General features: G+C 37.7%; 1 protein-coding gene across 9 annotated transcripts in view; it reads right to left on the bottom strand.

Annotated features, from left to right (window-relative positions):
* Nucleotides 1-24891, bottom strand: part of ppp1r12a (protein phosphatase 1, regulatory subunit 12A) — a 68113-nt gene that overhangs the window by 5367 nt on the left and 37855 nt on the right. For 2 of the 9 annotated variants that reach the window (XM_058772588.1, XM_058772590.1), the window contains exons 4-26: nucleotides 20693-20852; nucleotides 19870-20014; nucleotides 19706-19780; nucleotides 19531-19622; nucleotides 18604-18764; nucleotides 18380-18504; nucleotides 15455-15562; nucleotides 13527-13748; nucleotides 13297-13385; nucleotides 12878-12994; nucleotides 11156-11302; nucleotides 10184-10303; nucleotides 9960-10100; nucleotides 9466-9556; nucleotides 8147-8326; nucleotides 7863-8028; nucleotides 6929-7056; nucleotides 6538-6603; nucleotides 4065-4081; nucleotides 3825-3951; nucleotides 3629-3733; nucleotides 2609-2656; nucleotides 1403-1453 (exon numbers count right to left, since the gene is read on the bottom strand). In XM_058772588.1, the coding sequence (XP_058628571.1) occupies nucleotides 1403-1453; nucleotides 2609-2656; nucleotides 3629-3733; nucleotides 3825-3951; nucleotides 4065-4081; nucleotides 6538-6603; nucleotides 6929-7056; nucleotides 7863-8028; nucleotides 8147-8326; nucleotides 9466-9556; nucleotides 9960-10100; nucleotides 10184-10303; nucleotides 11156-11302; nucleotides 12878-12994; nucleotides 13297-13385; nucleotides 13527-13748; nucleotides 15455-15562; nucleotides 18380-18504; nucleotides 18604-18764; nucleotides 19531-19622; nucleotides 19706-19780; nucleotides 19870-20014; nucleotides 20693-20852 (2681 nt within the window). The remainder of the gene's footprint in view (nucleotides 1-1402; nucleotides 1454-2608; nucleotides 2657-3628; nucleotides 3734-3824; nucleotides 3952-4064; nucleotides 4082-6537; nucleotides 6604-6928; nucleotides 7057-7862; nucleotides 8029-8146; nucleotides 8327-9465; nucleotides 9557-9959; nucleotides 10101-10183; nucleotides 10304-11155; nucleotides 11303-12877; nucleotides 12995-13296; nucleotides 13386-13526; nucleotides 13749-15454; nucleotides 15563-18379; nucleotides 18505-18603; nucleotides 18765-19530; nucleotides 19623-19705; nucleotides 19781-19869; nucleotides 20015-20692; nucleotides 20853-24891) is intronic. The other 7 variants (XM_058772593.1, XM_058772597.1, XM_058772589.1 and 4 more) reach the window with 6 other exon arrangements.

The raw sequence follows: 24891 nt of genomic DNA, 5'->3' as shown, positions 1-24891 counted from the left end.
AAACTGGATACTTTATGAAAATTTCTAAAATGTCATGTTTTTTTTTTTCTAGTTATTTCAAACTTTTTTTTTTTTTTTTTATCAGGTAGAATTTGCTATGTGCAAGTACAAAATAACAATAATAAAAAAACAAAACAACAACCACCACAAATAACTAGCGACTTACAGCGAATAACATTAGTTATGGAAAATTTTAGAATAATGAAATTTTAATATATTACAACTAGCTTCTGTAGACTTTTTTTTTTTAACAAGCAGCTTTGTCATTGTAACAAGTATCAGAAATATCTTAGGGGGCCTTCAAATATTGTCTTTGACAATAGGGGGTCCTTGCAGTCAAAAAGGTTGGGAACCACTGCTAGACCAACCAAAAAATAAATTATATATAAATTACTTTTACATAATTTAAATGATAAAAATTAGTGCTGTCAAACGATTAATCGCATCCAAAATGAAAGTTTTTTTGTTTACATAATATATGTGCATGTACTGTGTATATTTATTATGTATATATGAATACATAACATATATAAATATGTTTACAAATACAGTATATATTTTGAAAATGGTAACATGTATTTACATTCACAATTTATACTATATATAAATATTTAATATAAACATAACATTTTTTTCTGAAATGTATACATGCATTTGTGTGTATTTAATAAATATACACAGTACACATATATATTATGCAAACAAAAACGTTTATTTTGGATGCGATTAATTGTTTGACAGCACTAACAAAAATGCATTTCCATTTTAGAAATGAGGACATCCTCAGATGTCCCCAAATTTTTGCCAGATTTTCTGTGGACATCTTGTCCTCAATGTATAGTTTCACATGCACACAAGTTCACACACAGACTCTTAAGAAATGGGGAAAATTCAGTGGTGAATATAATACTGAAATACAGAAATCTATCATGTTGCAGAAAGATTAAAACACGCAAACCAAAGGCTAGAGAAAACGTCTAAAATAACCTCAAAACATTCAATCCTGCTACCCTTCCACACATACACGTCTTTTAACATTAATTTCTTTGTAGTCACCACAAACATGCATTTACACAAGTTTATCACACATTAGAAAAAGAGGCAACTCGTCATAGGATATGCATGTTAGGAAAGAGATTTGAAATAATGTACAATATAACAGCATGGCTGAAACAGGTCAACTGGGCTTAATCACACTAACTATGAAGCAGATATAATAATATAATGAACAACAACAACAAAAAAACTTCTCAGTCTCATATACGGGGGGGGGGTTTGGTGTTGGGAGGGAACATAGTTCACATAAACATGCAAAGTTAGAATAAAGAATTTTTGTTTTTATTGATATTAATGATGCACACAACACACACACACACACTTTAAAAACACAAACAAAAAGTACCTTCAGTTCCTCCTCCATCTCAGAGATCTTCCTTTCTAAAGCTCTTCTTTCCTGCAGACACACACACACACAGACTGACAAGTTAGTGCACACGCCATTAAAACACACAAACAACTGCATGATTCACCATCACTGCAAACAAAGAAAGATACAGAATCATGGATGCATCAGGTGAATGAATGTCAAAACAGAGAAAAGTGAACAAAGTGAAGGGAACCACACACTGCTTAGTGAAGCAGATCAAGAGCTAGAAATATAGTTTGGTTTATTCATGCTAATACCAGGTCTGAGCACATTAAGTTACTTAATAACTGTATAGTGTAATTAAATTAATAATAATTATAAACATTTTTAAAATAATTACTACTGTGTTTATAATTTAATTTATTAATTTATTACTAAAAATAAAATACACTTTTTAAATCATACAATTACAAATACAAAAGTTAAAAATGATCAATAATAAAATATTTTTAAGTTACTTAAAATTAGTAATAAAAAGTCAGTGTACATATACTATATTAATGTCTAAATATATATTAAATACTAATATATATATCAGACCAAATTAGTGCATAATTTAAGGAATAATGTAAATAATTAATATATATAAATTATATTAAATACTGTAAATGGATGTAACAGGACCCAAAAAAGCAAACACAAGTTTTGGAATGATTTTCACACAAAGATGATGTTCCACACACATGCAGATACAATGTTTGAAAGAGAAACCACACCATACTCTATATCTTGCATTATACATTATTCTTTTCAAGTCTGGAAAGGTGTCGCTTTCGTGATTCAAAGAAAAGAGTGAAAGAGGGATTGTGATTGGCTGATGGGTTTTGGTTCCAACCCTTCCGGCTGTGAGAGGCACGTGATTCAGCCATTAGCAGAGCTGTAAACACTTTAAATTCAGGTTAAACATTACCCAGAGCACCCAGCTGAGCCTGAGACCTGCCTGCAACCTTCAGACATAAACCAGTGCGGAACAGTTACAAACCGTTTGGCCGATGGAGGCCAGAAGTCAGCATTTATCTGGATCAGTTTGTAAACATCTCCAAAATCTCAGCATTTGAGTCGAGATATGCTGATATGGGGGTTTAGAGTGCTCATCCACTGCCGTGGCACATTAACTTGTATGGGAACGATGATTCCATACATTAAAACTCAACAACAAATTCAAATAACTGTTGTTTTTACCCTTTTCTCCATCTCCAGCTGTGATCGATCAGCAAAGCGCTCCTGCCTCTGCAACACAAACAACACAATGGATGAGTTCAAGACATTTCAAATCATTTGTAATTTTCAGCATGTTTTCTATGATTATTCATTTTTTTAATCATTTTAAAAGAAACTGCAATCACAAAACGCTTCTAGCCTACTCGATTCCAGGCCAGAAAAAGAAAGAATAATATTGGTTGGATTTATTTGGATACATTTAGATTAATTAATTTATTTATTTGATTGAATAACTCTAGCTATTCTTTCTCTCCCCAGTCTGAACTTAAACTCCATTTTAAGATATTTCCAGGTTTTCCGATGCAACAAATCACTGTGATAGTATTAAAGTGACAGTATAAATTTTAACAATATGGTTTTTAGGTGATCAAAATTATTATTTCATTTCATTTCATTTCATTTCAATTCAATTCACAAACTGGAAATCATATTTGAAAACTCACTTATATTTCTAGGTTTTTCAGGACAGAGGCAACCCTGTCTGATCCAACAAAGCAGTGAGAGAGTACTACAATTATCACGATTAATTCTGATTAATTAATTAATTTATTTACTGAATGATTCTATTCATTTATTCCTTTTGCTTCTAAAATTCCCATTTTAAGATATTTCCAGGTTTTTCATGACTGATGCAACAACACAATGTGACAGTATAAAAATTACAATATAAAAAGTTTTTTTTGGGGACCCCCCCCCAAATTGAATTGAATAATTTTTTTTTTTTTTGGAAATTATACTTGGAAAATTAGTAGTTTAATTAGTAGTAATAGTTTTTCCAGGACAGTAGCAACCCTGTCTGACGCAACAAAGCAGTGCTAGAGTATCATCATCATCACAATTAATTTTAACATTAAAGAATGAGTTGTTGGTGTTTTTTTCCCCTGCAATCAATAAAAAAATAAATAAAAATACTGGTGTCTCTTTGAGTGCAGATGATATATGGGCAAAGTCTCAGAAAATGAATTCTGGAGAGGATCTCACCTGTGTGGCTTTCTCCAGCTGCAGTTTCAGGTCTGCCAGCTCCAGTTCTGTATCACGTAACTGAGCTTTCAACTTCTCATTTTCAGCTAAAATCTGCTCATAAAGCTGCAAGCGGAAAGAGCATGTTGGGTAAACACTCAACCGGTAAGGAAGCCACTATTTTACGGGGCGTAATCATACAGCGCAAAGTTTGTACCTTCTTATAATCAGTGGTGTCGTCTCTTTCGAAGCGAGAGTACGGCCGCCGGCTCTCCCCAATGCCACGGCTACTCAAAGGCTCGTAACGGTCGAGGGAGGAAGTGCTAGTAGAGACAGGGTCATACCTGAGAGGGGAAAATGATGGATACTTATATTATCCATGCATGTTCTCATAATGAGCATGAATACAAGCATATTTAGCTGATCTTAAGAGACCTGGTGTGTTTTGGATACATACCTGGATAGTCTGTCACTCTGTGGATGTGAACAGAGAGAGAGAGAGAGAGAGAGAGAGAGAGAGGAAGTTATAACAAAGTCTGTACCTGCTGTTAATCAATCACATGCTCATAATGCATTTAGTGTGTCTGTTTGTCTAGTGTCTAGACTACCAGAGCGTCTAGAATGCAGATTATCAATTAGTCTGAGATGGATTGTGACGCTCTCATTCCTGGCTCTGATGGCCTGCTTAATGCTGCTATTTAATGAGAGTCTGCGCGGGTCGGCAATCTATCATTTACTGCTCTACAGTAAAGGACGTGCTTGAAGACATCTGGGTGTAATCCATTTGATTTTGTCCTAATAAGAGTCATGCTTCAAAAGGTTCGACTTCAACACGAGTGTCACATTTATCAAGGTGCAAGTAAAAGGACTTTGGTCATCATTCCCTCCTCCTCCTCCCGTTTCTTTTTTTTCTCTGAGCTCTGAGACCTCTCAGCCCTGCTGGGCTTTTCTTCATGAATTCCTGATCAGCAGCCAAGGCTTCTTGGTCTGATCTTATTCCCCAGCTGCTCAGAGCACACACAGAATATTGGAATGAGTTTGGAATTGCATATTAAACCACTATTTTTGGAAGTTAGTAATATGCAGCATGCATACTTTGCGCAATATAATATTCCATATGCATGGACTTATTATCATTTGACAAAATGTGCAGTATTCCACCACAGCACATGATGAGAGACACATTATCCCATCAGGCAATGATACTCGATGTGTGTAAGAGCAAATTTAATGTTTCTAGTCCTTTGTAATTACTGGTTAATTTACTTATTTTTTTCATTTTATCAAGACTTAACTCAGAGACACCAACGTTTTAGAGCTGATTTTAACTAGAACAATGTATATTCATATGTGTGTGTTTTATATACACATATACACACATACATACATACACACACACATACATATATAAATTTTTATATTTTATTTATATTTTATTTACACAAATATTTACACACTCATACTTTTGTTGAATTGTTGTTGAGGTATATTTATATGAAAATTGTATTTTAATATTAAAATGTAAAAATACATATATATTTTGAATATTATATATTTTAGATTATAAAAAAAATGCAACCAAATAGTATTCCATGTAGAAATGTAAATGAATATATATACACTTACGCTCTCGCTCTTATTATATATTGTATAATATATTGGAAAAAAGGTAATTTATATTACAACTATATTTCATATACAAATATAAAAAATATATTTTTTAATGTTTTATATTATATTAAAATCGATTAAATTTTATTAACATTTTAGCATTCTTTATTTAAAATGATTCCATTCTAAACATGACCAAAATCTTTCCTCATCTGTTCTCGTTGGAAACATTGGGCCGGGAGCAAGTATGAAGCCTCAGTAGAATACGACTGGAGCTCAGAGCCTGGGCTGCGAGAAGCTCACAGGCAATGACCCATGTGACAGCGCAGCCCACTTCCTTTAGCTGATTGCCCTGGAAGCACACTGAAGCACTCAGCTTTGTGTCAGAACTTCCTTCTCATTACAGAACAGAACACAAATAGGAAATGTGTGCTATTAAGCTAACAAAAAAACAGCTGTCTCATAAAGAACCCACAGACCTCATTAGATTTTCTTTCATATTGCAGCCCGCGGAACACTTATCATTTGGAACCATCCAACCAAAAACTGATCTGTAGCTCTATTCGGCAATATCTGAGCTAAATTTAAACCTGGATGACATGCTGTAACAAGCGTACTTGGAAAAAGTGTTGTAATAGGAGGACGATTTGAGGCGTCAGCTGGTTTTTCTTCTACTTGATCCTAGCAAAATATTTCCTGTTCTTCTTCCACTGACCTACCAGTCAACAACAAAGCTTCGTCCTACTCTGTTTATTGACCTTCCTGACTCAAACAAATTGTCACCACTTTTGAATCCCTCATTCCCAGTTTTCCGCCCAACTGCGTGTGATCTGTTTCCAGGATCATGTTGAGACAGGATATGCAGGATATTTATCTTATCCTCACTGGACTCACAATATCACTCCAGCCACACCAATACTAACAGCTTAAGTACACACTAAGCGCAGCTCATGTGACTAGCCACGTAGTTTCTTTTATCGCTGGAAGCATGATTTCTGCAGCCAGGAACCGAACCCTTAACTACTCCTGTAATAGGTGACAATCGGCAGGCTGTGAGTCAGGCCGACTTTCATTTTTAAGATGACTAATGCTGCTGGGACAATTCCAGGAAGTTGAAGAGGGAGGACAAGGTCAGTAGACACACAGTAAAGTGAGTGAATTGTTTGTCCTGCCAAACATGAAGGAAAGTCAATCTGTTCTTTGACTATACAAGGTGAAAGAAAGAGTCCAACACAATAAGCCGCTGATTTTTTAAAAACTTGAACGCTTGTCTGATACATTTGTGTTAGTAGATGCATTGTAAGTGATATGATGTTCACCTGAGGCTCTCCTTTAGTGCTGCCTTCTTCGGAGTCTGATGGCTGGTCTGGCTCGTTCTCGTCGCTCTGTAACAGAAATTAATTTCAAATTCCACTATATTCCAACTATAAAAGGGTCTAAAATTAAGTCTCCAATCACCAAACGCACATAAATGCTTTGGCATGAACATAAAATTGAGTTAATGACCAGCTGGGCAGGTAACTTTTCTTCCTGGCTAGATGCAATTGCCCAATCAGAAGCAAGTAATCTGGAGAGGCATGCAATAATCGGAAATATTTATAACCATCATGGCTTGGGACAAATTGGAGCTTGATTATAAAGCTCCCATGATGTCTTTTGTACCAGTGTTCATATAGAGCACGTTTGTGTGAGCGTGCAAACATTTCTTACATCCTGGGTCCAGAAGGACACTCCGGTCGAGCGTCTTTTCTCTCGAGGTCGTCTGCGGTCGCGTATAGAGCGTGGCTGAGACTTGTCTTCAGCGTCCTTGTCGTCCTCTTTGTCTTTTCTATCAGACTCTGGTCAGAAAACAGACATATGGTTCTTTATGAGTACAGCTGAATATTATGAATGTACATAAACCAATAACAGAAATCCCCGTTTTATTTATGGGAGGGATATAGCTCCAGCACTTTGCTGGAAATACTGGCTGAGCCAATGGAATAAAAATAAATCTTAGAAAATTAATTAACACTAAACAAAATAAATCTGATACCAGTATATTGCAAGAAAGTCTGCTTTATTATGAAAGTAAGAGGGTTAAAATGTAAATAATAAGGCATTTCAATTAAACTACCGTTTAAATGTTTGAGGTCGGTAAAATCTTTAAGAAAACAAAACATGTTTCTTATTATCATGGGTTTCCGCAAATCAGAAATGGAAAAATCCTCTTTATTAATAAGAGTAAAAGTTAAAGCAGTAAAAAAAGTAAACAGTAAAGAGTAAAAGCAACCACATGAATGCAAACTGAAGCTTGGCTTAGTCAGTCTGCAACAATACTACAGGAACTTCCTGTCTGTATGGCAGTTCTTGTAACGCCTCAAAGCCCCATCACTCATTTTCCTTCCTGTGCCACGTCACTCGATTCAGTGACCACACATTTATAGCATTTTGCATTGTAACCTTTTCATGACAATGAAGTAAATTTGCACTGTGGGGAACAATACATATATTTACTGCTGTACATTGTCTTAAAAAGTAAAGTTTCATGTCGCAAGAAATACTTGATTTTCCAAAAACAGGCAAGTTTATTTTTTTTCTGCATAAAATGTGTTCTTTTGTTTGGATGAAACAGGTGATTGTTCAGATTGTTCGTGTGCTGTACCTCTCTCAGTGTCGCGTGTGGTGCGGCTGTAGGTGGAAGTGAGACCGCTCAGGCTGTTGGGCCGGTTCAGAGAGGTGGTGCTGTACAGAGAAGAGGAGCTGCTAGATGAGGAGGAAGGCAGGGTGGAGGAGGCCGTGGTGGTCGAGGCCAAGGAGCTCCGGTACTTCTGGAGGACAAGAAAAAAAAGAAACTCATGTGACATAAAAAAAAACTAGAATGCTAGCTAGAATGCCACAAACTGCACTGTTCTCTGTGACTGGGAACAGGAAGGAGTTTTCCCTCACCTCTTCAAAGCTGCGGTAGCGTGACCTGTAGTCATCCTCCTTGGTCTCGGTCTCTTTCTTCTCTTCTTGTTTCTCCTTGTCCTGTTTCTCCTTCTCTTCTTTCTCCTCTTCTCGAGGCCGTGTGGGACGACTGCGACCGATGGTCTTCTCTGCCTCCTGGAGATCAGTCAAGGTCACACCCTGAAAAAAATAAGGTCAAAGGGTGAAAATCATGCCATTCATTTCGGTGTCCGCTAAAAAAAAAAAAAAAATTAGTTAGGTGGCCTTAACTACTATGTACTTACATCAAAAAATAAGTACAATGTACTTATTGTCTTCATACTGTATTGCAAAACACTATTGCTGCTATTGAGGTGGGATACGGGTAAAGTTAAGGACAGGTTTGGGGTGGTTTAAGCTGTAAGGAATGGGTCAACAGTGTAATTATAAATGTAATTACAGAAATTAATTTTTAATCCATCCTTGATCACTTTTAGTCAGCGAAACTCCTCAGCTAGCACGTCTTTTTAAAGTGAAAGCAGCCTTGTCACCTGACCTGAATACAGCGCACCAATTCACTAAAATGGACTTATCGGCTTCTGTTCACAAACAGCAAGGGCGCTTGCCGGCTTTTGCAGTAAAACGTGAACTCGCAATGCCTTGAAAGTGGACAATACCGGCTTTTTTGACAAAACGCGTTTAGGGTTCAGAATGCGCTATATGTAGAGAATAATGCATGGCACTCAATTCATGTTTTTTTTAAGTGGCGTTTATCGGTTTTCGCAGATAAACTCATCATATATATATATATATATATATATGAGAGAGAGAGAGAGTGAGAAGGAATGAATTTAAAAAATAATAATATTTAATATAATAAAATATTTTAATCATAATAAAGTCTCAAGTAGAAAACTTTACATGTACACTGTAAACTGTCACAGAAAGGTATTTTCAATTTGCAACAGCTTTAAACTTCACCCAATTGAAGACATTTTTCACTCTTTAAACTCAGGAATTACCACATGATTATGTAATATATTATTTAAGTAAATATTCGATTATGGTGTTTTGTGTTGAGCCCTTAGTCACAACCCATAAGACCTTGCTTTTTAATAGGGAAAAAGTCTCTGCTGTAAACAGTTATTTCTCCCATAAATCCCTGCCACATCGCAGAGCTCAGGATGTAATAAATTCCAGGAAGCATATACCAAAACCGAAGTAAGAACCAAGAAAATCTCAGAAAAAAAAAAAAAATATTTTGTAAACAGCACTGTGTGGATCTGTCTATTATTAGAGAGACTTCCTGCAGAGGCGTTTAGATGATTGTCTAGACTTGCCTGTGTGGACCTCCTGGACTGCCGTGCCTGTCTGGATCTGGCTTTCCTCTGAGACTCGGACTCTTCGTCACGCACAGGGGTGAGGTATGATCTACAGTCACAACACAAAGAAACAAAATCCTCTCAGTTAAATGTCATCACTCTGACAGCTGAAGCAACATGCACTATTGAGGCTCTTCAAGGCAGCTTTAATGAGAGTAAAATCAGGCTTTGGAGAATAAATAAGACAGTTCTTACTTTATTAGGAGCTGCAACATAATACATTGTTTAAACTGAATTTAAATGTTGACACGTAGAATCTAAATAAAAGACAAAAAAACTGCCTACTGATGAAAACTATTGTGTCTTCTGCTGCTCTTCTTTAAATTACCAAACCAGATGTCCTACCAAGGCACATTGAGTTTAAGCAATTTTTATGTTTTCCACAAAGCAAATCAAGTATGTGCAAAAATGTGTGTGTGTGTGTGTGTGTGTGTGTGTGTGTGCATGTGTACCTGCGTCTCTCTCGTCCGTCAGAGCCCAGTACAGTTCCAGTAGTGGAGGTGGTAGTGGTGGTGGCTGCAGTGTTGATTGTGGGGATGACCGTGGCCGACTCTTTCTCCTTCTCCTTTTCCGTACTCTCTTCTGCCCAATACCTGCCACGCATCGACACAACTTATTATCAGATCCCACTCTGAGTGTTTAGTTCGGATGTTCAATTTGCTGTGTGTGTTGGTACCTGGACAGCAGGCTGCGATGTCCGGTGGGTGAGGTAACAGAGGAGGTGGAGGTCGTTGTTGTGGAGGTGGAGGAAGAAGTGGAACTTAAAGCATCATCCTGCCTCCTTCCAAATGAACCGCTACAGCAACACAGACAACAATCAAGAGACAAAACCAAAAGACAAGAGGAGAGAAAGAATTGTCTCAAAAGCAGTACCACAGGAGAAAACAGGAAAGAGTTCCCTCATTCTGAAAACCGGAGCAAGGTCCATAATGAACAAAAAGCCAAGCAAAGCAAAAAACAAAAGAAAACAAAAAAAGCAAAGCAAAAACAAAACAAAAGAAAACACAACAAAAAGCAAAACAAGCAAAGTAAAAACAAAACTAAACGAGAACAAAAAAAAAAAAAGCTACAAAAAGAAACAAACCTGAACCAGGTCCATAATGCACAAATGAAAAAAAAAATAAAATAAAAAATAAATAAAAATAAATAAATAGATACACATACATAAAAAATAAATAAAATAAATAAAAATTAGGGCTGGGCAATATAAAGAAATCCTTTTTTTTTTTTACTTCTGACAATGTTCTATATTTAATTTTAAGCACTGTTTACTTTTTTTGCATATTTGATTTTTATTTAATGTTTATTCATCTGAGAAATAATTGAAATTAAAACAAAACCCTGTATGCTCTATATATCTTTAACTGAAGGTAAATTTTGCTGTGGCAAAATTTATATTAAATTGTCAGTTGTGAGATTTCACAGGTACTGCTTACATCTCGTTAACTTTGACAAAAACATTGTGAAATTTCAATATATCGCCCTGCACTATATACAGTCCATTCTAATGTATAGTAAAACCATACACCCCATAAATAAATCCCCAGGCAGCAAGAATGGCAAGAAGCTGCATGTGGGGAACACAAAGACACATGGAGGACATGGAGTGCGTGTGTGTGTGTTTGCAGGGTGGTGCTCGGGCAGGTACCTGCGGTGAATGCTGTAAGACTGGAGGTAGGAGGAAGGCTGCTGCCAGGCTTTAGAGTTGTTAGGTTCCAGGCTGGAGGCAGAGGAGGATTTGGCGGGCAGGTCGCGAGAGCTAGACGTGCGGCCTAACGCTAGCGTGTGAGACGTACTGCCGTGTGGGTGTGGCGGGGTGAAAGAGGTGAGTTAGCAGGGGGCGGACAAACATGAACACACATAGACAAAACGTTACATATATGTCTGAAGCACTGACTGGCTTGTGGGGGGATCGGTTTCATATAAAGTCATATTTTAGGATATCAATTAATCAAAAAACCATCAATAATGTCACTAGACATAAGCCTACTTATTATCTAGAAACCATAAACATGCTTTATAAAATAAAGATCCAACACTCCAGCATGCTTTTTGTGTTATCAGAGTACGAAACCAAACCAGGCAGCACAAGTGCAGTCATGCAAATCCATCGTTACACAATGACACACAAGCGCTCAGGTCATTTTGGATGGTATGGGGTGTTTTCATCTTTCAGATCAGGAGGAAATTTGACTAAATGTCTATCAAAGTTAGCATGTGAAGTCTAAATATTAATTCAATATATTAAATATATGCATATTTAATAATTTAAAACATTTAATTAAAGTACTGTCACAATTTGCTTTCTAAAGACTGATCGAAGATCATGATATTCATTATTCACGATTATTTTTTGTTCTACCGACAGCTCGAGAGTGAAACTGTAATAAATACATCTGCATATAGTTTAGACTTGATATGATTTAAACTTACTATCATTCAAAAGTTTGGGGTCAGTCAGATTTTTTAATGCTTTTGAAAGAAGTCTCTTATGCTCACCATATATATATATATATATATATATATATATATATTTTATTTTTTATATAAATGTATTGTATTCCTATGATGCAAAGCTGAATTTTCAGCATCGTTACTCCAGTCTTCAGTGTCACACGATCCTTCAGAAGTCATTCCAATATGCTGATTTGGTGCTCACAAACATTTCTTATTATCTGCACTGAAAACAATTCTGTTTCTATTTTTTTGTTTTTTCAGGGTTCTTTGAATAGAACATTCAAAAGAACAGCATTTATTTGAAATATAAATCTTTTGTAAGAATGTAAATGTCTTTACTGCATTTTTAATCCATTGAATGCATTCTTCCTGAATAAATATATCTCTTACTGACCCCAAATGATAGTGTAAATTAAGACATAACATGTTATCTATATCACAACTCAATATAAATGCATGCATGAAAATACAGCTGCCTCTGTATATATAAATAATTTATATATATTTTTAATTTCCTTGAAAGGGAATCATCCTGTTTGTGGGATCTTGGCATTAAAATGTTTCAAAACCTGGTTTAGACAGGCACCTGCATTTGGAAGATGACAAGCATGCTCAAAAGACCGTACAATGACATGGAGCTGAGAATAACACGCTTCTACAGTTCTACTAAAGTTAGCTGTTAGTCAGTTATGTATCTAACTTAAAATCGGTACACAATGTTACTAATATTAAAATGTTTAGAATTACAATCAAAGCACCTCACGCAGACTCAAGTCGACAGAAGCAGCTATAAACGCTTGACAGCATACTAGAAGCATCTCAGAGAGCGGCAGGAAACAGCGACCGGCTTTCGCCCATCTCTTTGAAAGCCCTAGCCAGTAAGTCCAATTTTGTTACTAGAATAAAAGCTAACCTGCGCTGATAGCTGGAGGTTCTGTTTTGTGAGGCGGTTCCATCGCTGTTCTTCAGGTCTTCTTCCCAGCGTCTCCTGGTGTACGAGCCGCTACGTACCAGACTAGCAGCCGAATCCCTGAGAACCACATGCTACAAATAGTACCTCCGATTCCAGAGAACGATCTTTTACACTACTAAACTAACTCACTTCTACTGAAATATCGTTCATAGCAGTTGGAGAAATACTAATAAAAGACATCTGAGAGTATACGGGACACTACCTAACCATCTTTAGCAATATTCTTCTCACGTACAACATGAATGTGGTGCATAAGCCACAAAAACATGCTACACTTCAGCTTGTGATTCTCATACAGCAACACGCAAGAAACGAGGTGCTCTGACAAATGCACAAATAAGCATGTGTCTGTTCTTTACCTGTTTTCCTTCTCGTCGATGTCTGATGTGCTAACGTGTCTTCTCGGGATGGTTGGTGCAACATACGCCAGGCGTGTCTTCTCCTTCTCCTGTGAAGAGGACATGTTGTTGGGACTCAATTTGGAAACAAGTGTAAAATGAACTCAAGAATTGAATTCAAACTCCTCCTTCCAATTAAAAGGTTTACAGGAATATTTCACCCCAAATTAAACAAGTAAATTCTAGTAGACCTTTTCCTTGTCCTTATTGTCCAGTGAGGATGAGAGGCGAGGAGAAGAGGCCGAGCGCATCACCCCGGCTGTGTCCTTCTCTTTCTGTGCCTCTTTAGTTGTGCTGATTTCTGCCAGTGCTCCGTAACTGCCGGTTTTCCGCAGGCCCAGTCGCCATGATGCAGGAGACTCATCCTTCCTCTCCTCGTCTTTAGGAGACACCTTCCCTGCAGATGTGATCACCTGAGGAGGACAAACAACAGGTGGGATGGGGGGACAAAAGTTAGCTAGATTTGGAAGTACATCAAGACTGTTCTATGCAATTTCCAATTAGGGCATGTCAACATCTGAGAAGCCCAAATTCCAACCGTATAATATTTCGATCACAGGAATATCTAGAGCACAGCACACACTTGTGCAGTGATGGTATTAACAAGACCACAGAGGGCACACATTGTAAATCAACATGTGTGCGGGAGAGATAGTATGGGGAACTCGGATCAGCCTGACAGGTCAAAGCAGGACGTAAATATAGGAGCACTGGTCGGTAGGGCTGGACAACCTTTTGATATTTTCAGAATTAAATACTAAATAGTATATCAATATTTAAGTACATGCTCTGAAATGGTTTAAACTATTCACAAAATCCACAAGCTTGTTCTTCAGTAAATGTAATGGTCAAAACAAACAAACAAAAAAACATTACATTATTTTAAACTGCCAACAAAATAATATATAGCATGTTGTAAATATTCTTAAACAAAACCATTTTAATAAAAATAAAGGAAATTTACAATAAATATAAAAAAAATACAATATTTTATAAATAAACAAAAAAAAAAGTATTTTTTTTTTTTTAATACATTTAAAAATTATGGTAACACTATTTTAGGGTCTCTTAACTAGTTGTTAATTAGCATGTATGTTAAGAGAATATTAGCCATTTATTAGTAGTATTTAAGCATATATTAATGCCATATTCTACATCCCTAATCCTACCCAATACCTAAACTTAAATACCTTACTAACTATTAATAAGCAGCAAATTAGGAGTTTATTGAGGGAAAAGTCGTAGTTAACAGTTAATAAGTGTTCCCTATTCTAAAACCTTACCAAAATTATAAATATTTTAGGTAACACTTTAGAGAGCAATTCTTGCTATTAACTAGTTGCTTATTAGCATGAATATTACTAGCATATTGGCTGTTTATTAGTATTTATAAAGCACATAATACAAAATGTAATAACTACAATACTAGCTGTTAATAAGCAGCAAATTAGAAGTTTGAGGGAAAAGTCATAGTTTATAGTGAGAATTGGTTCACAAACTAAACTGTGACCATATCTTGTAAATAAAGCTAACAAATAAAATGCTTTAAAAATAAAAAGCTATTTTTAAAAATTAATAAATAAATACCTATTTTAAATCAATGAATCAACAGTCAGGCCTAATGCTGCTAAAAACTCAAAAATTAACTTGTATTACAATTGTTTACTTAAAAGAAAACTAGGCTTAAGGTGAGTATACTGAACAACAACACAGATGACAAAACCAAACATGCCCAATTTCAAATCAAGATGTTAGTTTTTGCTAACTCATCAGCATCCTGGTGACCTGTTAGGGTTTAGAGTCAATAGTCAATGAATTCAACTTTATCAAAGTACACACAACTTTGAAGTCACCCTGTCATATTTAGTCCACCACATTCAGGTATAAAACTATAACACAAATGATTTTCAACAGAAAACAGCACGTCATCACAGGCACAGCCGCGACTGACAGCAACAACACCATGCAGTGAGCCAGTGACAGGAGGAGGAAACGGTCTTGGATTAGGCAGTTATCTGATTGGTTAGGGACGTGGTCGTGGTCATTTGGGGGAACAAATAGGGCGGGCGGGAGGAAAGAAGGGGCGGGAATCACAATGCTGAACACACCGAGGCCTCACCATCGCTTTTTTGGGCACAAGTGAAATGCCAGTTTTGCGCAAGCCTTGACGCCACAACGCAGGACAGCCTGGCTCCCCCCCAGGCACAAGGGCAGTAATGTTATCAGACTAAAGCCATCCAAGGCAACAGCAAAGATGAGTAGAGAGAGAAAAACAGATGATTGTGAAGAAAAAAAAGCAAGAAAAAGAAAGAAAGAACCCCTGAATGAAATAAATCAAAAAGCAGCAGCAGCAAAAGAAACAGATACTTAATGCACGAGTGACAGAGAGAAAGCGACAGCAAAGAAAATGATCAAATAGATGATAGCCCAGTCACAGCATACAATGCTTTGAGAGCTCCTGCCATTACTTGAGTTCAAGATGCCATTAAAAAGCAGACTTTTATAGCACCGTTTGTGTTTGAGAACAATAAGCCAAAAGGCACAATTAAAAAAAAAAAACCTTAATAAATAAAGAATAATGATTTGTCGTTTCACGACAACGTTTGAGGGACAGCAATCGATGTGCATTTGAAATACTGTATTACTGTACATATCTGGGCCAAAAATGTATCTTGTGTTGCACAGCAGCTGCAGCCACTTTATTTTTTGTCTAAATTTAAAACAAAAACATTTAATTAGATTTTCATATGCAAATTAGTTATTTAAAGTATTTAAATTAGTTATTACAATGCTCGCTATTCATTTTTACTTCTTATAATTTATGCTTCAGATCAAGATGGCACAAAAACATTGCTACAAAAATTACTTCCTGAATGTTAAAATGGAAAATACCTTCTCAACACTCATAAACCGATTTTGACATGGCATTGTTTGTTTGTGGGTAGGTTATGTAGAAAGAATCAGTTATGATATAACTGATATAACCACGTTCTACCAGTGGAGCTACAGGAAGACCTAAACTACAGAGGAGGACATCTCCTTGGAAATTCAATTCTTTGAATACATTATATATATACCTTGAAGTGCAAATTAGAGATGCACCGATCGACCGGCCAGGGACCGGAATTAGCCAATTTTCCGCATGATCGGCCCGGACCGGTGACCGGACAGTCAGTCTGCCGACTCCGAGCCGGTCCTTTTTGACATCACAGCTATGCTTACATCAGCATGTAAGTCGGCGTGGAAGTTCTTCACTGTGAGTGAAGAAGACACAAAGTTCGCAATCTGTAATACGTATAAGGCAAAAGCAAACTGTGGGAGAACCACAGGGCTCGATTAATGCTTCTCTTAGGCAAGTGAGAGAAAGTTTTACTTGCCCGACCGTACAAGAAGCCTTATTAAAATGCCAATAACAAAAACAACGAAGGAAGCACTAAAACCTGGCCACCAAAAATTTGCGCACGAGAGTGATTCTTCTGATTTTATTGCATTCAGTGTAAAATGCGACTGATAGTTCCTTGAACACTGAGTCTGAAATTTTCGTATGCGTTTTTCATATTCGTCATCCTTTCCTATCAAAATGCTTGCTACGGATGCGAAAACCCAGAAAATCAAACATGGTCCGAAATTTTATGACGGACGAAAGTTTTGGACGCAGTGTGTAAATGTGATTGGCACAACGTGAGGTCGTATTTATTTTTTAACGTGCGAAAATTTCGGACTCAGTGTGCAAAGACCTTAAGTGACTCCCTCATTAAAGCTGTCATATGCCGCCACCTACTGGTGGTTTGGTTTCATTTTTAAAAGTATTTTTCCCAACATTTCTTATTCATGCGTTTAAAAAATATTTAAAACAATCTTATAAAATTATTTATGCATTTGTAATTTTGCGGTGTAAATGCATTATGGCTTCTCAATTTCATTAAACAGTCTATGTAAATGCATATAATGCCACTTCAAATGCAGCCTCTGTGTTTCCTGCAGTGGAAAGGTGGAGTTTGTTGACACCGAGTTCATTTGAGTGGTATCAACTCTACACTTTCTATTTATTCTAACTGAATGAACTGAAACAATGTAAGAATTTGATGTGAAAGAAAACAGATGTATAATTTTCAGTTAAACTTTTCAGTTAATTGTTATTTCTACCTCTTTCCAGTCACGGAGCACTTTATTTTGAGAGTTAAGTGAGAGAACATCTGTAACTTTGTCTAGATGGGGGTAATTGTAATGTTTAAGAATTTTTTAAATTACGTAAATAATTTTTGCATTGAAAAAAGTATCGATTTTTATGCGTATATGCTGGCAATTATAGTTCTCAGAAGACCGGAATCGCCAAAAATCGGTATCGCCTTGTCACACGAAAAAACGAAATCGGCCAAGAAAATTGCAATCGGTGCATCTCTAGTGCAAATAGTTGAACTACAATGTTTGTGATCATTAAGTCAATCTATATTTATAATCCAAACAGCATTAAATAAAGCCAAGTTCAAATTATTAGCAAAATAATAAACTAAAATATTTCAAACCTCAACAATATCCCAATTTAATTATATTAAGTTACAATAAATTTGGTTTATGGTGAAATCAAATTTGTTCTGCACAACTGCATTTTCTCTACAAATTGTGTCGTTGCCTGATGAAAGTTGCCTGACATTGATGAAATTTCCTTACTGTCCAGCAGAGGGCAGCAGGTACATGGTAAAGAGGTGTGGAGGACATTTTCTCTCCTCTCAAGTTCAGTGCAGTCCCAGAATTCACTGCACACGGACAATCCTGAATATGACGTAGATCAGCTGACTTTTTAGTATTTTGCAACCATGAAGCCACGTTACATTATGAATCTGTTACTCCACCGTGTTATGAAACCAACAGTCACCTTGAAACTAAGATAATAACATTCATTCTGGAAAGCTGCAGATGCACCTTTCTTGCTTACTGACTCATGCTCAAATACATGCTATAATGAATGAATGAATGATATTGCCAAGGAGAAGTCTGGGTGGAGAAAAAGTTGGACAGCACGTTCGAGGGGAGGAATGTGTACCTTTTTGGTAGGTGAGGTTGGGGTGGTCACCTGGTTGCTTGGAGTAGTTGGGGAAGTGACGGTGATACTACAAGGTGCAGGTGTACTGTTAGAAATGCTCGATGGAACAGAAGACTTGGTCTTGTCTGAAAAAAAGAAAAAGAAACCGCAAGTAAATGACCTTACTGATTACCACAAAGCTAGCTGGGAAACTGTATGTGGTGGTCAATGTTTAAAATGGGTACCTGCTTCGTTCTCAGACTCCGAGTCTTCCTCCTCCTCTTCCTCACTAGAGCAGCTAGACTCATCCTTCTTCCCCTCCCCCTCTTCTTCATCCACCTTCTCTGGCTCCAGAGTCTCAATTCGTGGGACAGTCTTCTCTGGCTCCAGTAGAAGTGTTTCTTTACTAAAGCAGAGATGAACAACTCTGTTAGGTCTCCAATAGCAGTTTGGTTTTGCCATTTAAAATGGATTAAAGGGATAGTTCAAAATCCTGTCATTAACTATTCATCCTCATGTCGTTCCAAACCAGTTAAGACCTTCGTTCATCTTCAGAACACAAATTAAGATATTTTTGATGAAATCCGAGAGCTTTCAGCAACGCAACCACATTCAAGGCCCAGAAAGGAAGTAAGGACATCATTAAAATAGTCCGTGTGACATAAGTGTTTCAATTGTAATGTTATAAAGCTACGAGAATACTTTGTGTGTGCAAAGAAAAAAAAATAACGACTTTTATTCAATGATTTCGTCTCTTCCGGGTTAGTCTTTGCCGCCATTCACAAGAGGGTCAAAGCAGGGTCGGAAAGCTCTCAGATTTCATCAAAAATATCTTAATTTGTGTTCCGAAGTTGAACGAAGGTCTTACGAGTTTTGAAAAGACATGAGGGTGAGTAATTAATGACAGAATTTAAATTTTTGGGTGAACTATCCCTTTAAGTACCACAGCTGAACCCCAGACCACTTTTTCAAGCGGACTCTGTTGCGCACCTGAGTTTGGAAAAACCACTTAGATCAACCAAACTCTGATGGCAAACCTCAAAACCAAAAGTTCTAGAGTGAAAGCACCCCTAGTCAACCCTAGTGCAAGTGGCCTTGACATTTATGGTAAAGTCAAGACATTGAGTAAACAGTATATCAATCCCATCATGGTGGTGGCAGGAGCCATTTACCTCTTCAGTGGTTTCACAGATTGATTATTGTCCCCAGTAGTCGTAGTTTCTATTAAAGGAGACTTCTTAACATCCTTCTTTTCACTCAGAAGCTGAAACAAACACAGACCGCATCAAGACATGGCTCAGAATTACATTTACAATTGAAGCTCTGATGCCAGAAGTGAGAAATTACCAGTTTCTGTTTCTTTTGCAGCTCTTCTAAATATCCCAAGATATCTTCATCAGCTACATCAAACGCCGTCTGACCCTGAGAACCAAAACGCAACATTGTAAGGGTTTCAATTCAAAGGCTACACAGAAGCTAGCAGCACACAGACAGAACCATAAATCCCATACCACTTTATTGACAACGTCCATTTCACACAAATGCTCTACTAGTATCCGACAGGCCTCTTCTTTGCCCCAGTGTGCAGCAGCGTGGAGCGGAGTCCAGCCATCGTAGTCTTTAATATTTACATCATACCCTGCTTGGATTAAAAGCCTGCAAACAGTCAGAGCGACAGAAATAGCATGATGAGATTAGACAAATCTGGGTTTCTTGGATTTTGGTGCCGCAATCTAAGCTTGGCCTCATTTGCCAAAGGCCTGGGATATTATGTGGACCAGCGGGTTCATTTTTCCATTGCCTAGAAGGCAGGTTATAAATGCCAACAGTTAGTCACCACACATAAAAATGCGCATTAGTTGTGAAGTTTTCTGAGATCCAACACACACAAAAAAACAGTCTATGTGGTTACAATCCTCTTGTTTTGGTGCAGCAGCAGATGGAGCAGTTGTCACAGTCATTCAACTCTGACATCCAAAGACCAAAAGCACCATAAACTCTTAACTCCTGACACACGTCCTGAGCTGTGTTTATTCAACAGCTCACGATAATCTACTGTAATTGAGACAGATAAACAGGTTACAAACCGTCTCGCCCTGTGTACAAGACCCTTGGGATACTGAAAGAGTTGAAATGTGAAGTATGGGATCAACTAAGTTAAGTAATAAAGGCTCTACACCTGCAGTACCACAGTTTCATTTGTTTCTACCTTCACTAGCCGCTAAATCTCAACTGTTGGCAAAAGACTAAAGACAAATATGATCACAGGCGTCCGTTGAATCCTTTCTGGATGGAAAATGGCAAAATCTCTCTTTTGAATGCAAGCAAACTTACTTTAAAACCTCAGTGTATCCCTTGGCTGCAGCGACGTGCAGTGCGGTCCCCCCAGACTTGGCGTGCCGGACGTCGTTGATCTGGCCGCTGTTAAGCCACTGTCGCGCATCCCTTAGCATGATCCGCTCCTCCTCTTTCCTGGCCGCCTCGATATCCACGCCTGGAGCAAGATGGAGGGAGGAGCAGACGCTTTGGATTAGTACATATACCTAACCTGCTCAAACTGTAGAATATCCAAGACGACAAACTATGCGCAAAGCAAAATATATGGCACTTTGGCGTGATCGTTTTTTGAGAATGTTTTGAGAACAGCTCATGCCATTATGTTTAATTCCAGCTGACAACCATAGAGGTCACCAAGTTGACTTCCGTGTAACAAGATAAACATTTTCAGGAATGACTAGTGTCTCTAAATAGTGTCAAAGGTTAAGTTTGTGAGAAAATTATTATGCCTTTTAAAAACTGTAAATGACTGATCAATAATGTTAAACTACAAAATATAAAATAAATAGCTTTTATTGACTACTATCTGATAGGCAGTGCCTTCCTGGAAACTACCAGGAAGTTCACATTCTAGGGTTTACTTTGATATCACTTAACATTCAAATGTGCATAAAAATATTCTATGCATACTTGAATTCATTTTATTGTTCCGAACACACAACATGCAAACTAGTCCACAATGGAGGACTGCCAAATGGGTCACTGTGCCTCTAGTCTATATAACCTGACATTTACTTAGGCATGTAGAGACCTGACAGCATAAAAACAGCTAAAACGGAAACAATAGAAACTTTGGAGCAAGCGACTATTACCAGGTGTCTAAATGCTTAGCAACATCTCCACTGAGTGCTAAACCAAAACAAGATCAACGCTTTATATATACAGAAATATAACTGACAGCTACTTGACCTTTCATTTTTGTTAGAATAATGAACGTAAATGGAGCCGTCTCAGATTACAAATGAGCAGCACGAGGATCATGCCAAATCCCTTATATGGCTACAAGCCCGACTGAATGACCGGCAGGTGCGGCTGCTGGGGGAAGTGAAGTGCAATGTGATTAAAAGTGACATATTTTGATCAGTTTAGTTGAAGAGATGGGGCCCATATTTGACGAAAGAGCTGGAAGTAAGCCAGAAAAAGATGGGGCCACGGGACAGAAATCTGTAGGAATTCCTGTGTAAATTCCATGACAGCTGTCTGTTGCAAGAAAATTCCTATCGTGGGAAGAAATAGAAGAGGTAAGAACAAGCTTCATCAAGTGAAGCCTGAATATCATAGTCTTTCCTGGTATAAATTAGTGATGATGTCTAGACAGTAATTCTCCAAAATTCTTGAGAGATTTGTATTTGTTGCCAAGGTAAGAGGTTAGGAATAGGGTTACAGCTGGTCTCCAAATACAAATCCAGTTTCCTTATAATCAAACGCCCAAAATTCATGGTATTACCATGTATGCACTGATTTTAAAACTCTGGTTGATACAGATTAGCTGATAATTGTATTCATGCTATGATCGACAACCATTGATATTAACGATAAAGCAATACATAAAACTGCTCAATTTAAAACTGAATTAAATTTAGGCATTACAACATGGTACAGTATGAAAGATGTATAGGCCTATTCATATTAAGATCTGCTAAAAATTACATTTAATAGCCAATAAATAACCAGTATGAACCAACAAAACAAAAACAAACCAGCAAAGCAAATAAATAAAAATAAAAAACAAAAACAAGAAAATGAAACTATTTTAATTAAAAATAAAATCAAACCAAACGAAAAACAAAAACCATGAAAGCAAATAAATGAACAAAAATAAAACAACAATATCGGACGAAAATGCATCCTCAGGTTAGGTTTGACATTTAGATCTAAACAGCACTGTGTCTCAGCTGGCCAGCAGTTTTTAAGCAATGACAGGAGCTTTAAAGTTTGTTTACGAGCACAGTGATTTGCAAAAGCCATTCACTTCTTTCAAAGAGAGTTGTTGAATTCTAAGGGCATGTCAGTGGTCAGCGTAAATGCAACATTAGTCTCTCTCAGCACACATTCGGTCGCAACGTCACACCCGAACTACACGGGCTGCCATTCCTGTGACTTCTCTGCTTACGAACATTAGTCCTTTATTTGCCGGTGCAAACCAGAGAACCAGCACTTCTCAGCAACCCAGGACAAAAGGCAGAGGATATACTGACGACGGGCACTCGGGATGCAGATTGCTCAAAATGGTGAACACGTAGCGATGTCACCAGTGGCTCTGCTGATTCAACACGGCCAACGGAGGGGGAAAAAACAGCTTTGCTTTGTCTTTCCTTCTTAATAGGTTTGAGTGCATTGTGTAACAGACAGCTGATGAGCATAATGGCTCTTTTCTCTCGTCTGAAAGACCAAGGCTGCATGTAACGAGTAAAAACAGGTAGAACAAAAGTGCACTGAGTGCCAGGAGAATATGAGACAAACTGACCTCCACAAGAGCACTAAACAACAGCCCCACAGCAGTGGATAGGAGCTTGAGTTTACAACTAAAATGTTCACTAAGTCAATTCAGTAAAGCCCTAATATATCTGAAGCAAATTCAAGGAACAAGCTGGTGTGACATCATTTCAAACAAAATAAGACCAAAACTAAATTTGTTTGCCGTTTGCTTCGGGAGTTAGCCAAAGCAAACTGTACGGAAAAGTTCGCTCAGGCTGGTAAACTACAGTTGGTCTGTGGCATTGTCATTCTAATTGAAAGCGTTGATACGTTTGCTAACAGTAAACCGCTGCTCAGGTAGTGCTGCGATTAAGACCTTCGCTGTGAGTATACTGGGGCCTTTTGGGTTCTTTTACATAAGGTACATTAATCCTCTTCATCCGAAAAGTCAGTTTTTGTCAGACAGATTATGTCACCATCCATGATGGACTTAGCGCCTCCGATGTCTGATTTTCCAAGCAGCAAGAGCTGGAAAAATCTGTTGCTTTGGCTAGGAGAGGCTCCCCGTCACCTGATTTCAGTGGAAATGAACAACTCCTAATAGGTCTGAGGGATGACCCTGTGGAGGGGGGGGTGGTGGTGGTCTCTGCTTAAGTTTAACCTCATGACTGGGGTCTTGTTCAAAAGGAGACAGGGAGTGGGAAAAAAGATAATCACATTAGAAGAGGCTGAAGGCATTATACAACACTCACTGTTACATAATGCCATCTCTGAGCTGAGAATAGTGCTGTGTCTTATAATACAATACATGGAATAAAGCGTGGGCTCCTGTTCTAGCCTGACAACCGAACGACGGGCATCGAGATAGAAAAGGACGTTCCATTTGAACCGTTCAAACATTAGGGCTCACCAGCAACGTGATTTCTGATGTCTGCAGGGGTCTATCACACATGCTGACACTTCTTCAAAGCTGAAGAGTGTCCTTCAACCCTCAAATGAAAGCTGACAGTTGCCATTGGCTAGGCCACACTGGATGGCCATGAGCGTGGGCTGAATTGCAAATGTTATATAACATGCTCTTAAAGAGTGCGACATGCTAACAGCAGGGCAGAGCAATTATCAACAAATTCACGCTGCATGTAGAGCTGTTAGGAGCGATAAAGGACAAGCACAAGCTCGGTTTTTGCTCTGAAAAATTGTCTTGCCGCATAACCGAATTGAGGCTCATGTTTCAGGAGCTACTGTGGACTTGCTGCTGGCCAAAACCACAAAAGCTGAGGAAGGCATATTGATTCTTCACAAAATAAAGAGAAAAAAAAAATATTTGTATGCCTTGGTCAGCCAAAATGAATTTTTCAATGGCCAATACCAATATCTAGTCAAAACTGTCTCTCTGGCCGTTTGTAGATTCTGGAAGCAAGGCTCGAAATTGCAACCATTTTGGTCGCATATGCTCCCATAATTTAATCTGTGCGACCTCAAAATATATTTGGGCGCATTTGTGCAAGTGCATATAATTGTTGTAGTGTGACCCGTTTTCATTTCTCTAAAAACGTTCACAGTTATGTGCCTTCTGTGTGCTGATATGGAGTCTGCCGTTCTATCAACCGTTACATAACTTCATCTTTACGTCCTTAAATTTAATGCAGGTTAATATTAGCTGTCAATCACTCAGTCACTGCTTTCCGCTGTCAGGTGACAGGAGCTAACTACCGCGGGGAATGCAAAGGGCTGAGAGAAAATGAAAGGAAACACTGACAGATTTCTTTTGTAAACCA

This window comes from Onychostoma macrolepis, chromosome 04 (genome assembly GCF_012432095.1).
Source record: "Onychostoma macrolepis isolate SWU-2019 chromosome 04, ASM1243209v1, whole genome shotgun sequence".
In the NCBI taxonomy this organism is placed as follows: domain Eukaryota; kingdom Metazoa; phylum Chordata; class Actinopteri; order Cypriniformes; family Cyprinidae; genus Onychostoma; species Onychostoma macrolepis.
Note: the sequence above shows the minus strand (reverse complement) of the source record. Positions and strands in the feature narration are given on the sequence as shown.